Source organism: Mytilus trossulus, chromosome 10, assembly GCF_036588685.1.
Source record: "Mytilus trossulus isolate FHL-02 chromosome 10, PNRI_Mtr1.1.1.hap1, whole genome shotgun sequence".
In the NCBI taxonomy this organism is placed as follows: Eukaryota; Metazoa; Mollusca; class Bivalvia; order Mytilida; family Mytilidae; genus Mytilus; species Mytilus trossulus.
In genome coordinates, this window is record NC_086382.1 from 24,357,892 (window position 1) to 24,369,398 (window position 11,507).

The 11,507-nt window shown below is 32.2% G+C and overlaps 1 protein-coding gene across 1 annotated transcript; it reads right to left on the minus strand.

Annotated features, from left to right (window-relative positions):
• Window positions 1-439: 439 nt before the first annotated feature.
• On the minus strand, window positions 440-10,627 carry LOC134687778 (uncharacterized). The gene is made up of 6 exons (XM_063548235.1): window positions 10,364-10,627; window positions 9,134-9,201; window positions 7,892-8,041; window positions 5,885-5,965; window positions 5,181-5,462; window positions 440-675 (listed from the first exon to the last, which is right to left on the minus strand). Exons 3-6 carry the CDS (start codon window positions 7,947-7,949, stop codon window positions 440-442), a joined length of 657 nt encoding a protein of 218 aa, XP_063404305.1. The 5' UTR covers window positions 7,950-8,041; window positions 9,134-9,201; window positions 10,364-10,627.
• Between the last annotated feature and the right edge of the window lie 880 nt (window positions 10,628-11,507).

The window sequence follows — 11,507 nt, forward strand, 5'->3', positions numbered from 1 at the left end:
GGGTTGATGATGGATTGTCGTGGACTCCGTCCTCATATGGTAATGCGAAACAAATTATAGTGCCTCACACAGATGTGTGGACCCCGAAATTGGTTCTTGTAAATTCCGTAGAAACATATGAACCTTTAGCAGGAGATAACGATGTCTTTGCAACAGTATATTATAATGGTACTATGTCAATAATTTATGGCGATGTACTGTCATCGAAATGTACAGCGAATATATACAAGTTTCCGTTTGATTCTCAAACTTGTGATCTGCAGTTTGCCGTCTGGGGAATTACATCAAATGATATAACTATAATAGCAAACCCGGTTAACTTAGCGTTCTACAATACAAATTCCAATTGGGCACTGGATTCTTATAATTCTAAATCTACGGTTATGAACGGATACTCTATGCTAATAGTGTCAATGACGATAAAGCGTGCACCATTGTACTACATTGTAATGGTAGCTATACCAACAAATATATTCTTTTTATTGAATCCTCTCGTATTTCTACTTCCGGTAGAATCTGGTGAACGCGTAGGACTTGCTATGACAATATTATTATCGTATGCTATATTCCTGACAATGGTCCAATTGTCAATACCAGCCTCTTCAAATCCAATGAGTGTTTTACTGATTATAATGATAGTGACTATTGTAATGAGCGGTATAACTGCTGCTGCAACTATTTACATAGCGTCACTGTATCACAGAGAATCACATATTAAAATTAACTCTTTTTGGAAGTTCATCGGAACAAGGTTGCCATGGAGTAAAATACATGTACATGCATCTGTGAAGCCGTTGGTGAACAATGATGGAAAGGGGGAGATGATATCTTCCCCGCTAGAGACAAACATAACCTGGCAGAAAGTCTGTCACGCACTAGATACACTAATGATGGTCATAATATATACCAACATTTTCATTATTAATTGTGCATTTATGATAGCTGTATCGTAGTGATATAAACATATATGAATGAATAGTTTGGTGTTTGCTATCACGTGCACATTAAGTGCGAATCTACCTTACAATTAGGTAGTGGTAAAAACATGACTAACAAAAAACGCGCTCAACTCTACATTAATTTATGTTCCAAATGTAAAATATTGCAAGTATATAACACTCTTTGACTTTTACTATTTTGGTATATCAAGATATAATTTGGTTGACATGTACTAGAAATTAAGAATCAAGCAATCATTCTAAACAACGTTATCTAGAGATTTTTTTGAATTACCAGAAACACAGACACACAATACCTACTATTTTTGACTCCTGAGTCTGAGTTAAACTTCAAAATTAGATGGTTAGGTCGGTGTTTTTTTCAGCCATGTTTTTAAATTCCTTTGGTAATGAATAGTATACCGGTAAGTTATTTTTAACAGGTGTTCAAACTACTTGTCAATGTAATTGTTTTTTAATTACGAAATTGAATGGAACCTTGATTTAATAATTAGGTTATAAAATTATCAAGAGTGGCAGTCAACTTTTTTTTATAATTTAACACTATTTAAAAAGGGTGAAACACCTTACAGAGTACCTTACAATTATATTTTTGCACTTTAATTAATAAGTGTATACATACACGAAAGAGTACCATCAACGATCTAAACTAAAAATATATAAAAAGAAGATGTGGTGTGATTGCCAATGAGACAACTCTTCACAAGAGACCAAATGACACAGAAATTAACAACTATAGGTCACTATACGGCCTTTTACAATGAGCAAATTCCATCTCGCATAGTCAGCTATAAAAGGCCCCGAAATGACAAATGTAAACCAATTCAAACGAGAAAACTAATGGCCTAATTTTTGTACAAAAAAAATGAACGAAAAACAAATATGTTACACAGCAACAAACGACAACCACTCAATTACAGATTCCTGACTTGGGACAGGCACATACAAACAAAATGCGGCGGAGTTAAACATGTTAACAGGATTCCATCTCTACCCCTAACCTGGGATACTGGTGTAACAGTACAACATAAGAACGACCTATAAAAATCCGTTGAAAAAGGCTTAACTCATCAGATGGATACTACATCAAACAAAAACACAGAGTGGACGTGACCGGGAACTTGTACATCCTTACAAAAGAAAAGACACTAAGTACAGATCTGAGAGTACTCGCAGTTACTGCAAGCTAGTTTAAAGCCACTAACAGCTAATAAAAACAAAATCTAAGACTAAATTATAAATCAGTACATATCCAACATCCAATGCATGTAGTGTTAAGACGTCATAAACAGTCAGAGAAAAACATGACCTTATATATGATCATATAGATCTATTGAAAGCTAATAGAAAGTACCAAACCTTTGCATAAATTTGCCCGGGTTTATTTCCCCGCACTATTCATTTATCCTCCAGAATAAGCGACAATGAACACTCGCAAAAAAATACCATCTGTCATATTATTGAAATGTTGTCATCTCCACACTGAAGTTAAGTTTTTTTTTGGGGGGGGGGATTTAATCTATCAGTTGAATGGAGTGATTTTCGTTGTAAGCGGTATTATTGATATGTTATGTTCTGTTTTATTGTAAAACGTTCCGTACTAAAGAAAGTCCACTATCAGTGTATGTTGCAGCTAAAAAATAATCAATCGTATCAATGATTATTATTAAAAACGGTTGTCTAACAAAGCTTTATTAGCTGTAGGGTTTCTTATAATTGCTTACATCTACTTCATTTGAACTTTGATGAATAGTTGTCTCATTGGCAATCATACCATATCTCCATATTTTTATATGGACTAACAGCTTTTTAACCCTCAGTCCAACTGCTTAAACAGTCTTCTACTGCATTTTTTTTGGACAAATATAACATATGTTGACTACAAGTCCATGACTGAATATTCTTTTTTTCACAAATTATTGAATATAATAACCATTTTGATAAAACTGCAAAATTGCATTTTATATATAAATGATCAGACCAATGGAAGTAAACTGCTATTTCAATAAGATTGTATCAGTTCATTTCCCTATGGTAAATCAGAACATTTACTGAATAGAACCAACTTTAATTGATTTGTTCTCCTTTGAAAGAAGATTAACATTTGCATTATATTATAATTACATTAGATGTATGTTTCATTATAATATGTTATTCTGATTGGCTAATTGCACATCACATGTTATTCCGTAAGCAGTTGCATGAGACAATAACAGTTCATTCATGATGACACGAGGTCCCACAATAAAGTGCACAGGTGAATGTAAAAATTTAACTTCATGAAAATCGTGTTTTTATAATCCTAGCTAAAAAATGTAATTATAAGTATTGAATGCTTCTTTTTGTAACTTTATAGGGTTGTAAAAGCGTTGACCGTGCGTACATTTTTAGAATGAAGCGCTTCCGCGCTTCATACAAAATGTACTTCGGTCAACGCTTTTACACCCCAATAAATTTACAAAAAGAAGCATTCAATTCTTAAATAATGGACCCGATTAGTACAAGATTTAAGTCGAAATCAAAAGGTTTAAACCATATATGTAATGAATACATAATTTGTAATATTACAATTCATATAAAGAAAATAGCAGTATACAAAGAATAAGTTTTGAAGCAGATGAAGGGTGACACGTTCTAAATGACGTTGACAAATATAATTATAACATGAAACAATGACAAATTTGTTCTACACCATTACCTCAACTCTGGGTTTGCTTAACAATAAAAATGGGACAATGTATGATGCATATTAAGAGTATAGAAGGTCGACACACGTCATTAATTCATGTTTTAAATTGTTATATATCAATTGATTTGCGTTAAAAGCATTCTTAAGTTAAATGTTCACTAAGAGCACTTAATGTTATAACAATATTTACTCGATGACAAAGAGTTTTCTGCCGACTCTCTTAAATTCAAACATTTAAACAGTACTTAAATGTTATTTCGACCGACCATTCAATTGCATATAATGTGGAGTATTTTGATCTGCATACATACTATGATATCGACTAAAGTCAACTTTGCCTAATGAGTTTCAACTTAGTTTTAGCACAATTATGATGTATATCTTGAATTTAAACTTGAATTCACTATCAAAACGCATCAAAATAAATCATTTCAGAAGGGAATATGGTGTTTCTTAGGTAAACAAGTATTAAGCCGATTTGTTTGGTTGTTTTTGTTTTCAGAGAGGTTATATTTACCTCAACATACTACCAGTTAAAAATGACTTTACTCATCAACAAAACATTACACATCAATGTAAACAAACACTTAATTGTTACTTGGATGGAGAGTTATCTCATTGGCACTCATACAACATCTTCCTATATCTACAAACAGTATATTATGATACATATGACATCAGTATACAGATGTTCAGTTATATTTCATATGTTAAAGCATTATGCCAGTATTATGATTGAAAGTACAAATGGAGTCAACGGTAGTTATTCACGCTAATTAAAATTTGGAATTCTGAGGCAATAGTAGTTCACCAAATTAAATGATCCTAAATCCATGCATCAACATAATGCAAAATAAGGCAGAAATAAAAATTTATAAACGTAGTAATAAAAAAACTCAGCAACATTTAACATGTTTAAGGTAAGCTGAGTTAAAAATCCTTTTCAGATTATTGAACATTTTTATAACTTAAAAAAAAAGATAGTGACATATGGAATATAAGGCCAACAGATACTCAGTTTTAATGTTGAAAGAACAAAAAGTTCATAAAACATGTAAAAACAGATAATGCAAAACGTTATTTTCATAAACCGCAAATTTGAAACTTGAATACAAAACTTGCAAATTGATTTGTTTTTATTTTGAAAATAGCAAAATATGGGGCTTGATTGGGGTTAAAAAATATATACTATTCAATGGAATATACCATAAGCGTAATATAAACTTATAAAAAAAAGATAATACTGAATCATATACAGATAACGGTTGTCAAAACACTTGTAAAACCATCTCAAATACTTCAAATATTAAGTTCACACTAGCAGATCAAAAAGCATTTTAGGTTTCTGCAAGTTAATTATCGATATTTTTCAATTGACAAAGACTTGACTAAGGTACACTTAATTTGACCTCCTTGACCTTTCACACCATCACATTGATTGTATACTAATATATATTTTAAATAACCGGAAATTAGTTTCTTTTGCTGTTGCCAAATTATTCATTTCATGTAAATTGGTTGGAGCAACAAACCTTTATATGTGTTTTCTTTTATAAATATCACCAAATCATTGATCAACGAAGGTAAATCAGGTGTTTTTAAATTTCTCAGGCAACTGTATGTGTGACATAGGTAATTCACCAATAAATCACTTTGTGATTCATCTTGCTCCACCTCACTCTGAGAAATTCCCTTTAAGGTATCCATAATGTGAATATCATTGGCTCTTGGGACTGGTGTTACAACTGTATGAGTGTCTAAAAATTTTTCTATTTTTACTGCCATTTTCTTGGCTGTTGTCACCAAATTTCTTTCTGAAAAATGAGACAATGGTTGAAATGACTTTATGCATGTCATATTTCTATGCATATTCATTTCTGACCTATATAGGAAGTTGTAGTGCAAGACATACATGTCAGGTTGGTGCTTATTTATTGTATATCTAAACTTAATTGTCATTATGGGACTTCAGGCAGTGACCATTTAATGAAACTTTAGCTTTTTTCTTAAGTAATTTTCTGATTTATAAGCAGGAAAGACAGACATCTATAAGTAACAATATCTGTTCCTCAAATAATATCAGTTAGATTGGAGATGATGAAAATCTTACCCCTGAGCATGATCAATTTTCAAGCCTCTTTCTTTCATATGTGTTTATTTCTTACACAAGAAGCATGAAAACAGCAAACTGTAATAAATGTATAAAGAAACAAGAGATTGTAAAAAATAAAAATACCTGATAGTTCTTTGTAGGCATCAAGAGCCTCCTTCTGTCTTGAAATCCAAGATCCAGAACATTCAGGTTGTGATGCAATTGCTGAAATAAGGCATATACTATCAGTTCTCATTTCGGACAAAATACCACATGTAACTAACTGACCAACAGTCCCACAAATAAAACCTTTAAATTTATTCAAATCAAAATGTAGAAAAAAAAAATCGTAAGGGTTCCGCAGAACCCAGTGTCTCGCCTACTTTTGCTGTTAATCACATGCTCAACAAAAATGAGAAAAAAAAAAAAAAAAATTTATTCCTGTTGATACTATCTTTTGATCGTAAAAAGCTTCTGTCCAGGTTTGGTAAAAATCCAAGATAGTTTATGAATCTAATAAATGTTTTAAAACTTTAACTGCAGACTGTATGTAATGTTAACTGGAAGAAAAACTAAGTCCATTTATAAGTAAAATACAGATACACAGGTACAAAATTTTAACAAAATTTCCTTCTCGATACTAGCTTGTGATCATAAAAAAGCTTCTGTCCAAGTTTGGTTCAAATCCAAAATGGTATAGGAAAGAAGAAAGTTATTTAAAAAAATCAAACTTTAACTACAAAGTGCATGTGTTGTTTCCTGGCAGAAAATCTAAGTCCATTTAAAAGTAAAATACTGAAAAAATTGAAATTTATTTTTAAAAAATTTACTTCTGGATACTATCTTATGATCATAAACAAGCTTCTGTCCAAGTTTGGTAGAAATCAAGTATAGTTTAAGAAAGTTATTAAAATTTCAAAACCTTTAACCAGAGTGAATGTAATGTTTCCCGGCAGAAAAACTAAGTCCATTTATAAGTAAAATACGTAAAAAATGGAAATTTATTTTTAAAAAATTTACTTCTAGATACTATCTTATGATCATAAACAAGCTTCTGTCTAAGTTTGGTACAAACCCAGGATAGTTTACGAAAGTTATTCAAATTTTAAAAACTTTAACCACAGAGTGAATGTAATATTTCCCGGCAGAAAAACTAAGTCCATTTATAAGTAAAATACGTAAAAAATGGAAATTTATTTAAAAAAAATTTACTTCTGGATACTATCTTATGATCATAAACAAGCTTCTGTCCAAGTTTGGTAGAAATCCAGAATAGTTTAAGAAAGTTATTAAAATTTCAAAAACTTTAACCAGAGTGAATGTAATGTTTCCCGGCAGAAAAACTAAGTCCATTTATAAGTAAAATACGTAAAAAATGGAAATTTATTTTTAAAAAATTTACTTCTAGATACTATCTTATGATCATAAACAAGCTTCTGTCTAAGTTTGGTACAAACCCAGGATAGTTTACGAAAGTTATTCAAATTTTAAAAACTTTAACCACAGAGTGAATGTAATATTTCCCGGCAGAAAAACTAAGTCCATTTATAAGTAAAATACTGAAAAAATGGAATTTTATTTTTACAAAATTTACTTCTGGATACTATCTTATGATCATAAACAAGCTTCTGTCCAAGTTTGGTAGAAATCCAGAATAGTTTAAGAAAGTTATTAAAATTTTAAAAACTTTAACCACAGAGTGAATATTTGTGGACGCCGCCGACGGAAAGTAGGATCGCTATGTCTCGCTTTTTCAACTAAAGTCGAAGGCTCGACAAAAAGACAGATGACTGGTTTAATATAGGTTAATTACAGATCAGGTTACATGTGTTTATTATGCAGTAACAACAATAGAAAAACATTATTAACTATATTGTAAAAACCATCCTATGATAACTTTAATGCATTATTGATGCAACACCAAATTTATCAAAAGCTGCATATAATTGTATTCAGTTTTAGACTTCTTCTATACTTTATTATTTACAGACTTTAATAAATAAAATCTACATGTAATTCTGGTGGTAATTCCACGTTTCACATGCATGTCACAATATATTGTCAGAGAGAATAGAGTGATTCATATCTTGATGTAGGAAGATGTGGTGTGAGTGCCAATGAGACAACAATATATATACATGTAATACTAACTGTCAGTGTCTACACCGTCTGGAAAACCAGTCAGCTGTGTACGCTTCTCTTCAATCATATGACTGATGAGGAGTTCCTCTGCCTGAGTGGTTTTGGCAGCAGGACCTCCTCCTGTTTTTGGTCTCTTTTGTAGGTCATATTTTTCTCTACCTAAAAAGCATATATGTTTTTCAAATTAAGCAAGTTAAATATATTGGACTATAAAACAACTCAATTTCTGTTATTATGTCAATGGTAAAAGGGATTAAAGGGGATACAATTTGTACCGAAAATTATTAGGACAATATCAGCCAATCATATTGTGAGAAATCGTGATAATATTAAACATACATTATAGAAATATATCAACGATTTCACATCTAAAGGAAGCATTAATGTTTCCCCATTACACTGATGCCCCACTTGCACTATCATTTTCTATGTTCAGTGGACTGTGAAATTGGGGTCATATCTCTTATTTGGCATTAAAACTTTTAAAAACAAACATATCAGGAGGAACATGTGTACGTGGGGCATAAAAATGTTGCAGTTAAAATGTACATTTTGAATATAGTATGGAATGAGAATTATTTTCTTAATTTTCTGTTGTTTTTCTAGTTCCCATTTAATGAAGCAACAAATTGTTAAATTAATGTTGCCTTATGATGAATGAAATATTATACACCTGTTGACTGGGGGTGAGGGTAATAGCAAGTTTTTTGTGCCTGAGATACCAACTATTGCTCGAGGCAAAGCCGAGAGCAATAGTTGGTATGCGAAGGGACCACAAACTTGCTATTACCTGCACAACCAGTCATTAGCTGATTTATTATACTGAACAACACAGTCACTAAGTGATTTTATATACAAAATAATTATTTTTCTAAGTGTATATATAACATCTGAAAGAAAAGAACTAGAGGCTCTCAAGAGCCGGTATTGCTCACCTGACTCTATTTGGGTTTTTGAATTCATATAAAAAAAGATTCAATATTAGAGTTTGACGTTGCAAAGCATACATAACCAAGCAGAGTAGTCAATGACATCATTATTGTCCAATGAAAAATAAGCATAAAAAAGTATTGGAAAGATGATTATGAAACTATTAACCAGGGCAATAGTCTTTCAAATAATTGACTGGCAAATTAAATGTTTCTGTGGAATGAAATAGCACAACTATTTCATTATTTTTTATATAAAAAAAACATACTGAGGTATAATAAATTGCTTTAGTATAAACACAACATGAAACTATTGACTTACTTCTCTGTTTTAGGTTGTAGTACTTTTTCTTTACTTCTTCAGCTGTTCTTTTACGAACTGTAAATCTTCTGCATTAGAATTAAAAAGCCAAATGTTAATGAATAATAGGAAAATTTAGGCCCTGAAATTAATTTAAATTTAAAAGAATATGGATTTAAAATGGTGCTTAACTAATAAATAAAGGAAAATCAAATCATGGGCGACAATGATTAAATAAATAAATATTTGATAATCCCATTCTAAGCATTCAAACCCTCATTTATAACCGTTGACATGTTCCCCTACGACTATGTTCATTGACTCTGGTACCCAACAAAACAAAATATCATAGTGCACAGTATATGCTGTGCTTCTCAAGTTTCAGTCTCACTATTTAAGTACATAGTAGACGTTTTCACAAGCAGGGAATTTAAAATATTTAACGGAATCACTAAACACACAAAAAATATGTTTGTTAGTCAATTCATTATGTCAGTTTATTTATAAAAACAAATCAACTAAATACCGTTCATTTATAATGAAGACTTCAGAATAAAGTAAATGTTAGTCATTTGCCAATTGTCATGTTCATCGTGAATGAAAGAAAAGGGATACATGTATTTTCACATATTTTGTTATTTTCATAGCTTTGAGTATAGATAGTAAGGCATGTTATTAACACTATTATGATGAAATAACATTGAACAGCAACTATTTTTAACAATTCTTTCTTGTTCAAATTGTAAAAACCTAAATAGCTTCAGGGGGTGCCCCCCTGACCACCTGCCTCGTTATAAACAGAAGGCAAGCTACGCCACTGAAATTACATTTAGTTTCCAGACTAGTATCATGCAGTTATATTGGCATTGCTGGGACTGGGAACAACTATTTTGTTGACAAAATCAATAAAGATATCAGGGCGAACGTGAAACAGTGCTAATCGCCAAATGGATCCGGATTCTTCCAATTATATAATGACGAAGAATCTGATACAACTGACATACTCATTCTGAGAACGTTTAATAAATTGGGAAAATGAGAACCTAAGCATTCAAAATATCACAGATTTCCTTCCAGCCATTTTGCCGAATCGTAGCAATTTTCACATCCCCACAACCTTTCATTTTCCCAAAAAGGGCATCCGCCCTTTGATTTGCGTGGTCTATAAGGGCTAGCTCCTCGTCAGTGGTCCAGTTTGCACCTCTCTTGTTTTTTTCTGCCATTATGGAGGCCACTAACAACAGAACTTACCTTGACAGACGACTCTACCATCAAAACTCACCTGCATTTTCGCGGACTTTAGCACTCTTTTTTCGGTTTCAAGCACGAAAGAGTTCCGTCTACCGCTTACATCGTGGAGAAAAAAATTCTCAGCTGAGAAAAAATATTCTCAGCTGAGAATATTCTCAACGTTGAGAATATTTTTTTATGGCGGATAAAAAAGTTCTCATTCTTAGCTGAGTAAAATAATTCATTCTGAGAATATTTTTTTACTCAGCAAAAAAAAGTTTTATGGCGCCGGGGCCAGGAGGTTGAAGAAACTCTGGACGTGGCTATAGGAATAGTAACGTCCTGGGTTGATGATGGATTGTCGTGGACTCCGTCCTCATATGGTAATGCGAAACAAATTATAGTGCCTCACACAGATGTGTGGACCCCGAAATTGGTTCTTGTAAATTCCGTAGAAACATATGAACCTTTAGCAGGAGATAACGATGTCTTTGCAACAGTATATTATAATGGTACTATGTCAATAATTTATGGCGATGTACTGTCATCGAAATGTACAGCGAATATATACAAGTTTCCGTTTGATTCTCAAACTTGTGATCTGCAGTTTGCCGTCTGGGGAATTACATCAAATGATATAACTATAATAGCAAACCCGGTTAACTTAGCGTTCTACAATACAAATTCCAATTGGGCACTGGATTCTTATAATTCTAAATCTACGGTTATGAACGGATACTCTATGCTAATAGTGTCAATGACGATAAAGCGTGCACCATTGTACTACATTGTAATGGTAGCTATACCAACAAATATATTCTTTTTATTGAATCCTCTCGTATTTCTACTTCCGGTAGAATCTGGTGAACGCGTAGGACTTGCTATGACAATATTATTATCGTATGCTATATTCCTGACAATGGTCCAATTGTCAATACCAGCCTCTTCAAATCCAATGAGTGTTTTACTGATTATAATGATAGTGACTATTGTAATGAGCGGTATAACTGCTGCTGCAACTATTTACATAGCGTCACTGTATCACAGAGAATCACATATTAAAATTAACTCTTTTTGGAAGTTCATCGGAACAAGGTTGCCATGGAGTAAAATACATGTACATGCATCTGTGAAGCCGTTTGTGAACAATGATGGAAAGGGGGAG

Bases quoted from the DNA above. Each gene is read 5' to 3' on its own strand.
- LOC134687778 (XM_063548235.1), bottom strand. From the start codon at position 7,949: ATGATTGAAGAGAAGCGTACACAGCTGACTGGTTTTCCAGACGGTGTA. The intron at 5,463-5,884 runs GTATTTTTATTT...CTCATTTTTCAG, and splicing joins TGCCTACAAAGAACTATCAG to AAAGAAATTTGGTGACAACA. The intron at 676-5,180 runs GTTTGTTGCTCC...CTATGTAAATAG, and splicing joins AAAAGAAAACACATATAAAG to TTGCAGCAGCAGTTATACCG.